This window comes from Necator americanus, chromosome III (assembly GCF_031761385.1).
Source record: "Necator americanus strain Aroian chromosome III, whole genome shotgun sequence".
Taxonomy (NCBI): Eukaryota; Metazoa; Nematoda; class Chromadorea; order Rhabditida; family Ancylostomatidae; genus Necator; species Necator americanus.
Window position 1 is genome coordinate 907597 of NC_087373.1, and position 14789 is coordinate 922385.

Here is a 14789-nt window from a genome sequence, read left to right on the forward strand (position 1 = left end):
TTTATTAATGCTTCATTGAAGAAACAGTCAGTCTTAATCGAAAATTCCGCATTCTAAATTCGTATATAAAGTTCTACTAAGAAAAAGGAAGACAGAGCTGAAACTAGTACTCCTTTAACTTCACCAAATCCTCCAAACAAGGGGGAAAATGTGGTTTGGAGGCTACTCAGTGGCGCTCTTACTTCTAAACGATCTGTCTTACTCTTTTCGTAGTAAGTTTAGCTTACATGTCATAGATCCTCTAAGACTAATGCTTAGGCCTGAGGGCTCTGATTAATTTGCTTATTTTCTTCGAGAAATAAGGGGATCACTGAGTGCCCCCTTCCCCAAACACATTTTTCCCCAGCTTACGAGATAAATAACCAAGTCATACTATGTGCTACTTCCAAAGAAAAAAAAAACCGAAAATGGATTCAATAGCAATCCACGACGACTAAGCATGCATGCAACCTCTATCCTCACAATTTTAATTCGTATTCGCAAGTTGGTGGTCCTAAAAAGGGCCGCTGGGTTAGCCTTTATGAAGGCTGTGCACATTCGACTGTTTCGCGGCTTTAACGGGACTTCCACAGTTAGCCCCCTCCACAGCAACCCACGACCAGCGAGCCACTCGCCGAATTCCTTCCTCGACTTCGATGCAAGCTCCGGCCAAGTAGTAGTCAGAGGGAAGTCACGAAAACGCAGTAATTTAGCAACAGCCATTATGCAAATGAAATAGTCTAACGACGGGAACGGTCCCTTTGCCCTTTGCTCTATGGACGTCGTTGCACCTGTTGTGCCCCACTACCTTTTTCGCGCTATTACAGTACTGGGGGAGTCGAAGTACCCACCACGATGACACAACATACAGTAGGAAAGCAGTTCGATTCTGTCGCGTCAGAGGAACTATTGACCATAAATATGAGATTTTCTGTGTTGAACCGAAACCAACAACACATCGTTTTGGAACTACTTTAACACTCTTCAGCCGGTTTTTTTAGTGGTTCTACTTTCCCTTTATAGAACTTCATGTACGGATTTAGAGTGCGGAATTTTCGATTATCACTGACTGTTTCTTCAATGAAGTATGAATGAAGCAAAAGTTGTTTCTTTTCCAGAGACGGGACCGTAATTCTCTCTTCAAGTTTTATCAAAGTGTATTTTGTTAAACGGCCCTCACAAAATGACTACGACTCCTGGAAGAGTTGAATGGTCATGAATTCTCCGACAGCCGGTGATTGTCGTTTTCCGAATTTATGCCACGAATTACGCATTTCACCATAATACTTGTGAACAACCACTCCCAAACTATCAGGGAGCTTCCCACCTGCAAAATTTCCTCCAACGCTTCTAATGGAGCATCAGGGAGGTCCACGTATACATAGTAAAACACGGACAGAAAGAAGAATAGTGAAACAGGCCGATCCACTCTTTATTTCCTAATAACCGATCTTAGTAGGAATTTAACACGATGCAACCGAACTAATTATTTAGTCATACTTGAGGGAAGTTACAATCACAAAACGAAAACGACAACAACAACATTTCTTGCCGAGAACAATTCTGTATCTGTGGATACAAATCTGCGCTTCATAAGGAAAATGGAGTGATTCAAGCACAATCAACTTCCGATTCTATAGTCTCTATATTCGTTGCAAAATCCAAAATCCAAGTATAGCACATCCCGACCTACCCTTGGAAAGTATGGAGTTTACGGAACCCATGCAGAGAAGACTTTTTTTTTGCAATTTTGCCTTGTAGAAATTACTAACCCATTCAGAAATAATTGGAACATTCATTCTCAGCTTTTAACAATTACCACTTTACCAGGACTTCACAAAAAATTCAAATGAGTGAACCTTGCTAACAACGTCAAGCACGACTGAATTCCTCACAAACCTTCCTTCTCATCAAACAAGAAATCTCGGCAAGTCAAATGGTTTAAAGAACATGAAATTGGCATGGATTTGCCTTGACGTAATATCTGGATGAAATCGAACAATAAAAGTATTCATATAAGATCTAACAAAAAATGAGATGACAGAGAGATAGACAATAAACTGATCGAATTAAAATGCTAAAGAGAATTAGTCAATGGGGAACGCATCGAGGTCTCTGTATGAGGTGAGCGGCCTTGCCGATTCTGGCGTGAAGCGTGGACCGCGATCTCGAGGCGGACCACCACTACCAAAACCCGCGTAACCACGTCGGCTTCTGTCTGCGTTACTTGCATAACCGCGATCGGACCCGCGGTCAGCGCGATCGCCGCGATCTCCTACAATTGGAAGTTTACGGAGAACAAATAAGACAAATGAAAATAGCGAAGTGCAACACATTGGGCCTATATATTCAAAAAGATAGGGAATAAATATGGACCTATAAACTAAAACTTTCTACGGGGATTATCTACAGTAGTTTTAATTTTGAAGCATGACTCTTTAGCGGAAAGTGGTTGAACATTAACATTAAAATCGTCTGATGGTTCAAGAGCAATCACTCCCAACCCATGAGGAAACATGTCCATGGACGTGCTTCAAAGTTTCTGAACCGGGGATGTTTTAATCTTTCTGCTTTGTGAACAAAGAAAAAAACTAGAAAATATGGTGACCGTGTCGGTAGACGTTTTTAGTATTTGCAAGTGTAATGAAATATCAAACGTAGGAAACTGATCCAGAAGATTAACTGACTATGCTCAAACATGTAGCTCGTTTTCAGAAAAACTGGATAGATTATCACTTGGTTGGACTAGATCAAATTTTAGCTAAAATCGCTCCTGTATCAACTTTTAGAGTATGCGAGACCCTCTATAAATGAGGATTCAATAAGCTTCGGGAGATACAAAGAAGGAACCAATAAATCAATAAAATCAACACCTTCGGCGCAAGGCAACTATCGCAGGGTCAAAACGACATGAAGCACGTACGCAATTGCGTTCTCTCGAAGCTCTTCGGTGGAGCGTAGCGGCTAGGAGCCTGGTGAAACTAGCACCATTCATCGCTGCGGTTTACAACGGTCCCACCTCGGTTCCAACTGCTACCTCGCTGTTTCGAGCGCGTGCGCAACAATATTAACCAACCGGCTAAGCCGAAACAAGAAGTTAGAAAAAATCGGCAAAACTTTCAAAGCACCTTGTACAAAGTTTGCTCAGAAGCGATTTTGATAAAATTTTGCAGCAGACCTTTTTGAGAAGGGAAAAGCTCCAAAGTGATAATCTGATGAGTATAAGATAAATGAAAAAATTATCGGCGCCTGCTCGACCAGTTCGAAGAACAACGGGAGTCAAGAAACCAAGATGAAAGTTAGGTAACCTGGCTATAACAAGCGCTTTTATAATTATGGATGAAAGGTCTAAAATTAAAATATAAAATAATATGGACATCGAAACCCACATAATTTCTTTTTAGCAAACTCTCGGTGATAGTAGATCCAGAACGACTTTTAAGACAGACTCCTACATTTTTTTCAATGAGTGGATTCTTGGTACAAATCGGCGCAATTTAAATTGTTGCAAGACATCAAAAAAAAAAAAAAACGTCTGAAAGCATAATTTTAGATGCGTCACTACTTCTGTAAAGTTTCACTCGCTGATGCAGGAACTGGATTGAACTCAGATGTGCAATACGGTGTCTTGATCACCATAATTACCACAATACCATGATTTTCGAGATGTGTTAAATCCAATTCTTGGTTTTACATCGTTACATGCTTATGTTTATTTCGTATTTTTCCACAATACATAAAAAAGTTTACCTCAATCCTACCAATATGGTTCTAATATGCTAGTACCCCCAGAGAATCCGGAAATATAATACACGAGTTTTTTTTCATCATATCTTTGATCTAAAATGGAGCTGAAATGCAAGACGGATCTTTCCATTTATGAGAAATGGATGCATAAATCGAAATCGTCTTATTCTAATATATTGATGAGGTCAACAAGTGAAACGGAGAACTTTGTACTGTATCCGTTTCATTGCACAACAGATTTGAGATGGGAAATGGACGTAAAAAAATCGCCATGTACATCTTCTATTTCTGCTGGGATCCAATTCAAAGGTTGCGCATCAAAGATCAAGGCCTAGCAACCACGGAAGCAAGAAACCCCTTTTCAGCAACTGCACAACTAACTTTTTTTGCAGCTAAAAGTACACATAAATTCTGCAATCACGTTTTTCAAATCTCTAAATGATCAAAACAGGAATGAAAAATGACCAGGTACCCATTCCAACTTGCGTTTTTCGTTCATACTGCCCTTCTGGATACCGTACATTCGAAGGTCTTCCGATTTCTAAGATTCCACTATTATTCATAAACAATGATAATTAAGATGTTACGCATAGCAGTGGTAACATTTCCTAGTAGCATTTCGAATACATTTCTATATTCATGAACTCACTTGTATATCTGTCATCTCTACGATCATCGTCCCTAGGTGGAGGAGCTGCTGGTTTCACCTCGACGTTCTGTGGTCTGACTGGGTCTGCCAAATAATTATTGTAAAAGGTCGCCTGAATAATACATTTTTGGTAAGCAGCATTTAAGGAAAACTATTACCATTAAAAAACTGTACCTCCTCCCGGACTTCTTTAAGCTTCTCTTCATGTTTACTAGTGAGGTGTTTACGAATGAAATCTGGACCTTTGAATTTCTTTCCAGATAACGGACAGAGCCATTTATCCTGGGAAAGTTCAACAGTGTTCGCTTGAATGAACGCTTCGACTTCTCTGAAAAAAAACTTTAAGATATCAAGGAAAGTTACCAGACCTTGGTCTTCATCAACATTTGTCTATCTGCTTCTATAAGGGCGACAGCGATAATCAAAATTTAGCACTTACGGAACTTAACCCTTAACTGCTGCACATTTACAATACTCCTCTGAAACTTACTTGTCTCCATCTTTTTTCCCCATTTTCTCCATTTCATCTGCGGTGACATACGATACCTGCATCAGACTTGAATCTAGACGTTGATTGAAGCCATTGATAAACTCCTATAAATATTGTACGTAAAATAATGTGTAGAAACTCGTACATCTGAACTCTCGTTGTTTTCACCAAAAAAATTCACAAGCGTAAGACAATACGTAGTGGAGTAGTGGACAGGTTTTACCCTTAACTGCAGACTTCCGCGAAAAAAAAAGAGAGAAGAGAGAAGAGGGAAAGGAAAAGGGAGAGCAAGAGAGGAAGGAGAGTCAGAGAAAAAAGAAAGACAGTTTCGCGCATTACTTGCGAACAAATAGAGCAGACAATGTATTAGTTATGTTATATCATATATCGGTGGTATATCAGTAGTCTTCCACGCCCTCAGCCATTAAAATTTGACAATTTCTTACTGAGTTGAACTTTGTCGAAACAAGTTTCGTGCCGTCCTCTGATGTCCCAAATTGCGTTGGAAGAACACCTCGAACATGTAGCATGCCACACCTAAACAGTAGCCACTTGCATACTTTCAGTCACATCTTTAAAAACAGCATACCACGAATCTAGGATGGTACGGATTTCAGGTAGAATATTCGTATACGGGGATCATAGATTATGGAGACCGCAGTGGTTTCGCTCATCTCTCCCTGAATCACTGCAAGCACCCGGCTCCTGAATGCTGTTCTGTGCGATGCCTACTATTGCAGCACGCCACCCTTGCACGCGTAGCGTCCCTTACCACCTATCGGAGCAGTCCGAAAATTGATTTTCGACGAATGGCAGGGCGGAGGCGGCGCAAGGGGTGGAGCGTTGCAGTAGATGGTGCCGTTCAAAACAGCAGTCCGGAGGCGACTGTTTGCAGTGATGCAGGGAGAGATGAGCGGAACTACTCCATTTCCATACGATCACGTATATCAATACTCCACCTGAAATCCGCACCACCTCAGATTCGTGGTATGCTGCCTTTAATGGAGTTCACTTAATTAAACGAAAATAAATGTAACTCCGTAATAACAACCACTTCATACATTAAAGAATCTTATCTCTACCGTAATTTACTTTAATAAAACTAATATAAATGAACTCATCTGTTAGGCATGGCATCTTCATTAGGATACTCTATGTGTCCATAGAAATCGATAGAATGTACCATACGTAGGTACAGAATCAGCAGATCAAGCGCATGAAGCAATGGCTCGTCACGCACGAATGGGACCTTTTCGTCGGTAGAGGTGGCTACTGTGGATGTTGCACCTCGAGAAATGCCTAAAATCACTAAGATGTCCACGAAACCTCCACAAACTGAAGACATAAACTAAAATTTACAAAACAACGAAAAGACTTTGAATCCCCCAGGTTCAAGAGTTTGTCTCAAAAAAATTTAGAGTACTGAGAAATAAGCGAGCGTTTTAAGTGAATAGTGCACATAGGAATAGGAAGTACTTAAAAAGGTTGTATATCATTAAAAAGGAAATTTCTAGAAAAAATTATAATGTCTAGTTTTTTTTAAAAATTCCATTGATTCTTGTGGACCAAATGAAGGATTTTCGACATCAAATTTTTGCTATTAATCAAAGTGACAAATCCGGCGAAGCCAAATGTCTACAATATTTCTGCTACAGAGAGCAGCGAATGAAGCATGAAAATTTTGAAAAAAAAAACAATGAAAGACTTGGAGAAAGATGAAAAAAAACCAAAAAAATAAACCTGAAGAAAAACCAAAAAGAGGCAACTAAAAAAATTCTTATAGATGAAGATGATGATGAAGTAAACAGTTGAAAGCGAATGGAAGAGCAACAATAGAGGGTATGCTAGTGGTTAATTTGTAGTAGTTCTTATTTTAAAGATTTAAAAATGTGGTTTCCTCCCCAACCAGCAACAATTGTGACCAGTGTGTGATCAGTGTTTAAGGAAAAATTCTAGTTTTAAAGGAATTTTTAAGAGCAAAGAAAATGGAGAACGCTATTTTCAAGCATTACAGTCAAATCAAAACGACATGAAGCACGATGCGATTGCGTAAGCATCTGCGCTCGAAGCGTTTCGGTGTAGAGTTGGAATCGAGGTGCGACCACATCGAAGGACAGCGATGGATGGTGCTAGAAAGGGTTCTACTACTTTCCTAACGGCTACGCTCCATCGCGCCGCTTCCACTGTAATCGCTTACACAACTGCAACTGCTTCAAATCGTTTTGATCCTACACAAAAATTTTATTGCACAAGAGGTCTTCGCTTACAGCTAAACCTTTATCTATTGAAATTAGAATGCCAGAAAATATAGAAGAAAGTTCTATTCCGCATTTAAACATGCACATTAACAAGTTGTATTATGTACTTTGGTATTTTGCTACACTCACAAAGATGACATAAGAAATAACTCCGAGCAGTGTAATTTTGAAAGTTTCCCTCAAAATAGTGTAGAGCAGGCAAAAATCAACTAATTGTCTTTCCAATGCATAATTGTTTACTCATTCAGACTTGAATAATGAAAAACGGTGACAATGAAACAAATCCTGGTTCACCTACCAAGCATTTCCTCTTCCTCAGGACTTGGTTCGTCGCATTCCCTCAGCACTGGTCGCACCTTAATCAAAAACAGCATAACAGCTCCATTCAGTTCTTCTTCACCGTTAACGTTTTCTCCTAATTCATTGCCTTTTCCTCATTCTTCTCTGGTGTCCCCTTTAGAGCGGTGCTGCATGCTTGTTTTTTTCTCTTTTCTACTTCAATACTTTCTACATAACGCTCACTCTCCCAACCTGTCTAAGAAGTGGATTTTTCGACGTTGCAACAAGGTCAACACCCGTCAATATGTCCTTATCCCGCTCCTCCTTCGGTTCGTCCTCACAAAATAACCCGACTTTCTTATCCATGAGTGCGACGAGCTGAAGAAAGCAAAAATAAACAAACTTAATTAAGGTAATCTATAAAATCAAGATTCGCACCTTGGCTGCTTGCTTAATATCGTTTCGTGCCACATCCTGATGGCAAGAAACACCACTAATGCCTCGAATACGTCTTGTCAGATCACGATTCAATATTACACTGAGGTCTGTCGAGTCGTTGAGCTGAACATTTCTTGAACATGTATACTAAAATAAAACTGCTGTAAATCCTTTCCCATTGTACCCCGGTTTTTATGTGAGGAGTAGGCTATACATACGTGACCGGTTGATGGTTCACTCATATATCTGCAATATGTTAATCATTTCTTAGATCCAGTTTGCGTGTCAGGAAGATTGGTAGGATGTTTTAAAAGAAGATAACATCTTTTGGTCTCTGGCATATGAAATACTTCTAAAGAGAAAAAAACAACACCTACATAAGATCGCATTTTCAGTATCACCTTCAGCCTATTATGTGATCGTAAGATCCGAACTAAACCTCCGCGTTTTTACAAGTATTGTATCCACGCATTTTTTCGACCTTTTAGGGTGATAAGCCAAAAGCACCATTTGGACATCCACAATGTTAGAAGCAGAACAACAAAATTTTGGCTCATAGGTCAATGTCTACACCGGCAACAATGTTTTTGTTTCTAACATTTCGTGTGCTCAAATTCATCACAATTTCTAGAAGAATACGCCCGGGAGCGACAGGTAGTACAACTGCTAAGGATTCTTCCAGCGCTACGCGGGCATCACTATAATTTTGGTTTTCGATCTTACACAAGCAGAATATGGCTAAGGCAAAGAAGTGCTGAATTCTTAGGGCTACTCACCTTCGTCTGATTCAAGGTCCAGCAGATCTCCTTTATGTTCACATCTCGCTTATAGGTGGCCCAAGCACGTCGCAAGAAATTTCGATCAGCATGTGGCTCACTTAAAGCGATTCGAAGAAAACCTGGACTGCGACTGCAGATCTGGAAAGAATTCGTGCTCTGTAGAACAGTGAGGTGTTCTTTTTCTAGAATGAGATCACAGATAGGAAAATATTAAATGCATTCTGGATTCCTGCTAAAAGTTCTAGTACGAACAGCATGTACTAATGTTTGACGATCATCAGTAATCTCTTGCTTCGTATCGTTGCGTAAGCCGTGGACCCCAAACTCAATCGGCGTCTATGCTTCGAGTGATACTCACACAGCCGCAGTGAATATCAACTTCGGTGCTGATATTCTCCGTAGAAAACGGTGGAATTGAGAGTTGGTTTCTCCTGCTCTATTGGAAAATTATCTTTTATCAACTTGTCCTAATGTCAGTAGAATATCCAGAGGGGGATATGATATTTGGAGACCCAAATTGCAAATATATAATCATGATCAAAATCATGATAAGGATACATAGCAACGAGCTTAATTTGTGTCTGTGTACGTGCATGTGTGCCTGTTTGTTTGTGTGTCATGAAATTCCAAAAAGAGGGTGACACATGTCCAGCGGCATCGGTATGGTGCACCGACACCACAAATCTATAAAAAGGGGTGAGACGGGTCCCACGATGTCACATTGGTGCGCCGATGTCTCAAATCTATAAAATGGGGTGCGGCCCCTGTGGAGACAAAATGGTGCGTCGGCGTAAAATAGGGTGACACGGGTCCAACGGCGTGGAATTGCTGTGTCGCTGTGTAGAAGTATAGCGCAATAACTTCATGCATGTGGCAGAAGGTGAATGAGACATGGTGAACCTATTCACAATCGCGACCACTCCCCGTGTTGCGCTGCACTTCGCTGACTTCTCGTACCTATTTCCTCAAGTTTTTAACATGCCTTCTTCAGAAAGTGGAAACACACAGACGTTCAGACAGGTAAATAATAAATTATTGATATCACTCTCCGAACAAGACGTGATTAATATTCGAAACTAACAGCTTGTGATGTATAGATTTTGAGCAAATAAATTGCATTCACACTCTGAAGAAGGCGATTTCGGCCAACCGTTGCGCCAATGATAAAGGATTGTAAAAACCTTGCGTCTGGCTCAAATTAAGAACACATACTGAATCATCATCATCACGAGGTTTATCGAAAGTCGTACATGGAGAAACTTGTTGGTTCTCGAAGGTGGCGCTGGATAATTTGGGTAAGTTTGTGTCAACCTGTCTGACCTCTCTTCACGTCGATTGTGATGTTAATGTAGGACGTGAAAATTATGGTCATGAAGTTGCTATGCTACCCATGGAATACCTTCATATACCAACATCCCTGTAGTGAAAATGATGCGCAGTTTTCTTTTTATCCAAAGGCAACATAGTAGTTTCTACATTTCATCTTAAGCTCTACACTCTTAACTTACAGCTTCAAGGTCAGCGATTTTCACCGTTGCCGGAACATTCCTCATGAAAACGGAACTAGTCTTGTGTAACAGTGTCTTCCTACGCTTCTGCTGACCATCCTCATTAGCTGAAAGCTGATGACAAATTAATAGATATCCATTAAGAGAGAATCATTTTAAAAAAATCTGACTGGGAATTGAAAAAAAAGATGAAGAAACCGTTTTATCTCTGTACAAAAACTGAACATTTTGGTGCTTGAAAGAGTTAAATAAAAAAAAAGACTCAAGTACACAAAAAAGGTCTCTACTAGCCTTCGCTCTCTGATCCTCGCGCCTCATCCTTGTCATCACCATTGTCTTCGTCAGATTTCTTCTCACCAAGATCAAACAAAGAGTCGTCTTCAATTTTCTCATTCTTCAATGCTTCAACGTCCTCTTCCGAGCCACCTTCTAGTTTCACTACCACTGGAAGCAATAAATGTGTCAAAGGAGAAACACTCATATACAGGTTTTGTGTAGAAGGTAAAGAAAAACAACAGCAACAACATAGGAAGTTCTGTAAGATAGGCAGAAGAAAATAATTTAAGAATAGAGCACAAAATGGGTCTTTATAGTGATGCTTTTTCCGTCTAGAAAAGTCACAGAGTGAGCAATTTATTTGAAGTGCAGGAACAACAAAACATTCATCAGACCTAAGGAACTGATAATACAGCAAGACTTAGTATAACCATACTTGGAATCAAAATAAGTGTGGAAAAGTAACATGAAGCAAAGAGCATTTAGACTCACATGTGTCCATAAGTCTGATTACTTCTCGAGCATGTTGCAGGTCCAGGGTGACATCATCAAAGCATCCTTTGGCTTTCAGATCATTAAAAATCTCTAGTCTTTTTCTAATTTCAGTCATGCGAGCGGCTCTCACGGCGGCTGATTCCTCAGGATGATATTTGTGGCGGAACCTACGTAGTATAAGTTTGAAAAGCAACGATAGAATAAAACGTGCTGCTAGGACTGCAAGGATGTAAACTAAAACTTCAAGTTTTTTTTTTTTCAAAATTACGCAAGTTTCTCACCATTCCTCTGTTTTATGTGCGTCGAAGAAACGTTGAAGTTCTCTCTTCTTGTATTCTTGTTTGTATTCATTATAAGAAGCTAAAGCAGCAGAATCTGATATGTCGTCGTCCTGAAAGCAAATACAATTGAATAACCCTATCGTCTTTGCTAAGATTCTACATACCTGTGTCATTAAAAATTTCTTGAAAGTGAGCATCGGTCCCGAGTAGTCATCATTCTTTGCTTCTCCGTTGTCTGATTCACTGCTGGAATAGTTAGAGAGCAAAAAAATTGTGAAAATATCAAAAACCATGTCAGCCCGTCCAGAGAGCCAGGAGATTTCGTCGTGCCGACGACATTAATCAAGGTAACAAAAGCTACAGAAACACCATAGACCAGTCGTAATCGGTACAGAAAATAGGAGGAAAGCATAAGGAAAACATGATTAGAATAAAAGAGAGAAGAGTAAAACCGACTCATGACGTGCCCTCTTAATGTCGTCCCGTCTAGATGAACTCGACCTTTTCGTCCCATACCTAAATGAATTCGACAGGGTTAAGAGGAAAGTTGACTGATCAATTTGATTGGAGCAAACACTATCGTTGCTTCATACGTAACGATAAGTCGGCAGAGGATATCATGACTGAAAGGAAGGACTCTTCTATCAACAACGGAACTAGTCGAAATTTCATAATTCGTCTTTAGATGCTAGCTCGTCTGTAGATGCCGTTTTAGCCCATGAGGAAGAATAAAGCAAAAAAGATGCACGCTTGATGAGTCTCATCCAAACCGGTCGCGGCGCATTGGCTTCCTGCCAGCTCCGCCATATCGGCGGCGCTTCTCAGGTGTGAGGACCTTTAGTGTTAAGAGAAACTCGTAGCTATTCGACCTGAGTCGAATAGTGGAAATAGATAACTTCTACCTTCGCTACGCTATAAAGGCGTCAGCTAAATTGCCTAAATGATTAAAAGCGATTATTTGAAAATCAACACTCGACGGTTTGGAGAAGGAATAGAATAATTTTAGCAACAACGGAGAGTACGGTGGAACAAAATTCTAAAGGGTAGAGATAAATATCAGTGGAAATGTGTGGGCATATGGCAATAACTCGTACAATAACCCCAATTTTCAACTACACAAAGAATGTGTTAACAGAGAAGATTGTGCCAGTCGTAGGTTGTAAAAGCCACGCATCATTAACGTTCCTGCGAAAAACAACTCCAAACTAGCATATATAAAGAAATCAAGGCCATTCAAATGAGAAAAGAAAAGAAGAGAATGAGAAAAGAATAACAACATAGAATACACATCTACAAATAACTTAGTTAGCAGACATTTACAGCTAGAATAGGCAATGTAGCAGAAGTAGCGAAGGTAGCAGTTATCTTTTTCACCTATCTAACTCAGGTCGAATAGCTACGAGTGCCTTTTTACACTAGAGGTCTTCACGCTTGTGAAGGGCCGTCGATTTGGTAGAACTCGCAGCGAGGTAGAGGACCGCGACGCTACCACCCGCGCAGCCGTTTGAGTGGATTTAGATGGTACCAGAATTGATGTATAGTCGGGTCAAAACGACATGAACCACGGAACATTGACTAGGTACAAGAAAAGCGCACAAGATGGGTACAAGTGCGTAACTATTCGACGGTAATTTCTTTGCAAACTGGAAACTCTTTGGGAACTTTCACAACTTCTTGTATTTCACTTCTCAAGAATGCAGAAGTAATACTTTTCCATATGACATAAGTGAACTTCGGGAGTGTTGGGTTAAATGATAATATTGGAGATCTAGTTTCAAAAAATGCAAAAGATAAATACTAATACAATATAGAAGTTTCAGAAAATACAGAAGAGGACAGACACAGTGGTTTCATTCGCATACCAAAATGTTTAGGCTCAGATTTAATTGGCTGCTTTCCAACAAAACTACTGATTGATAATACCATACAATCGGTTTGTTTTATTAACACTGAATGGGACTTTTCGACGAGAATGTTAGGTATAGGATTTAGCATCATCTACAGCTCTGAGAATGCCGAGAGCTAAAATAATGTCTGCACCAAAAAGGATGTAGGGAACATACCTGTCATCGTCACGTTTACCATCTCGTTCACGAGAGAATTTGTCTCGATTACGTCGGTCTCCGTCTTCTTCGGAATCGTACATAATCAGAACCTGATTTAAGACATAAAGAACACAAATGCATGAGAAAACATTTCGTACTACTCACGTACATGTAATTCCGCACAGCAATAATGTTTCAACAAGAGAATGCTTTCAAGACATTATATCAGTATAATAGTCTATAAACCTATTGAAGAATTGCAAATAAACTCAGTAACGTCTCTTCATTTATCGCAAAAATTTTCTCTAGTAACTGCATACACACAGATGTCATGCACGACATGGTCAGATGAAGGAATTGTGACAAAATTCTTGACCCGAAAAACGTACCAACAATATAACACACGATCGCTTCTAAACAAAGACAAAGCAGAAGAACACAGGAATAAAGAACAGTAATATTAAGCAAAATATTTGAAAAAGCACAGACATCACACGGAATCAAAATTAGACGCTACGGTTCTTCGAGGTCACCGCACGCGGCATGAAGAAACTCGTCCAACACTAATTTCTTCGCTCCCAAGCCTCACACTGACGGTCACACTGGTTTGAATTCGTAGTCGAGATTACGAAAAAGATCTCCACAATCTAATCAGGGATACTTAGGTGATCGAAATACAAGATCAATCGATGTGAGATACAATCGTTCTTCAACGGATATCGAAGCAACTTAGTGCAAGAGGTTACATGAGCAAATTATTAAGATTATAGGTGCAGCACAACTTCCTGACTCCTGACTCACTTATAGCATGCAGTAGATGAGTAAATTTCGTTAGGAAGCAGTGCAACATTACAACTACGGCAACACTGATCCACCATTTGTATTTCAGATTTTTGTAGAAGCTCTCCAATTAAAATTAGAGCAGTAGTAGCCATACCGCGAAACGATGAAAATGCACACGTTTGAAATGCATATACAACGTGTCACCACAGTGAGTGCCATGATTTTCATCAACAACGTACCTCTACCGCAGTAGCTTACGGTCATACTCATGAAGAAAAATAAAATCTGCAAGAACTTGACGTTGTGGCTTTAGTTCTTTGTGTAATTGAGGAACAAACACCGGATAGTATTCTCCTACATCTGAACTGATATTTCGTCGGTGATATTAAGCGTCTCAATGGTGATAAGCGTCACTCGTACGAGTAAAACGTTGCGAGTGGGGATTCCAACCGGCTTCACTCGTTGATCAATCCGGAACATAGACTTGTTTCCTGACACACCAAAGTTAAATGCGTCGATCATCAAACTTCTTCGGAGACGAACTTAGATGTTCGCAATGACCGCAGCACACCACCTACAAACTTGTACCGTCAGGCGCGACTAGGCGGGAACGCACAATGCTTGTGAATTAGCGTAAGAATATACTGCGCCACCTTTGCGTTCGCGCGCACTTTTGATCCGACCATTTGTGTATTCGCTTTTGAAAACACATCAATTTCTTTCCTTAACTCTCTGCATTTGTTTCCATATTGAGTAGATGAGGAAGGAATGCAATAAATATA

The 14789-nt window shown here is 40.0% G+C and overlaps 1 protein-coding gene across 4 annotated transcripts; it reads right to left on the reverse strand.

Annotated features, from left to right (window-relative positions):
• Positions 1-2066: 2066 nt before the first annotated feature.
• On the reverse strand, positions 2067-13395 carry RB195_008241 (uncharacterized protein; the record flags this gene model as incomplete). Of its 4 annotated transcripts, XM_064194651.1 has the most annotated exons (17): positions 2067-2254; positions 4376-4487; positions 4550-4703; positions 4866-4969; positions 5312-5402; positions 6062-6164; positions 7422-7479; positions 7655-7780; positions 7841-7963; positions 8617-8757; positions 10128-10234; positions 10419-10571; positions 10896-11065; positions 11180-11289; positions 11344-11425; positions 11636-11695; positions 13243-13325. In XM_064194651.1, 17 exons carry the CDS (start codon positions 13323-13325, stop codon positions 2067-2069), a joined length of 1965 nt encoding a protein of 654 aa, XP_064045796.1. The 4 variants fall into 4 exon arrangements, with proteins under 4 accessions (XP_064045796.1, XP_064045797.1, XP_064045798.1 ...); XM_064194653.1 differs by lacking the exons at positions 2067-2254; positions 4376-4487; positions 4550-4703; positions 4866-4969; positions 5312-5402 and adding an exon at positions 13390-13395 and having other exon boundaries at positions 5983-6164; positions 11344-11422; positions 13243-13334; XM_064194654.1 differs by lacking the exons at positions 2067-2254; positions 4376-4487; positions 4550-4703; positions 4866-4969; positions 5312-5402 and adding an exon at positions 13390-13395 and having other exon boundaries at positions 5983-6164; positions 13243-13334.
• Between the last annotated feature and the right edge of the window lie 1394 nt (positions 13396-14789).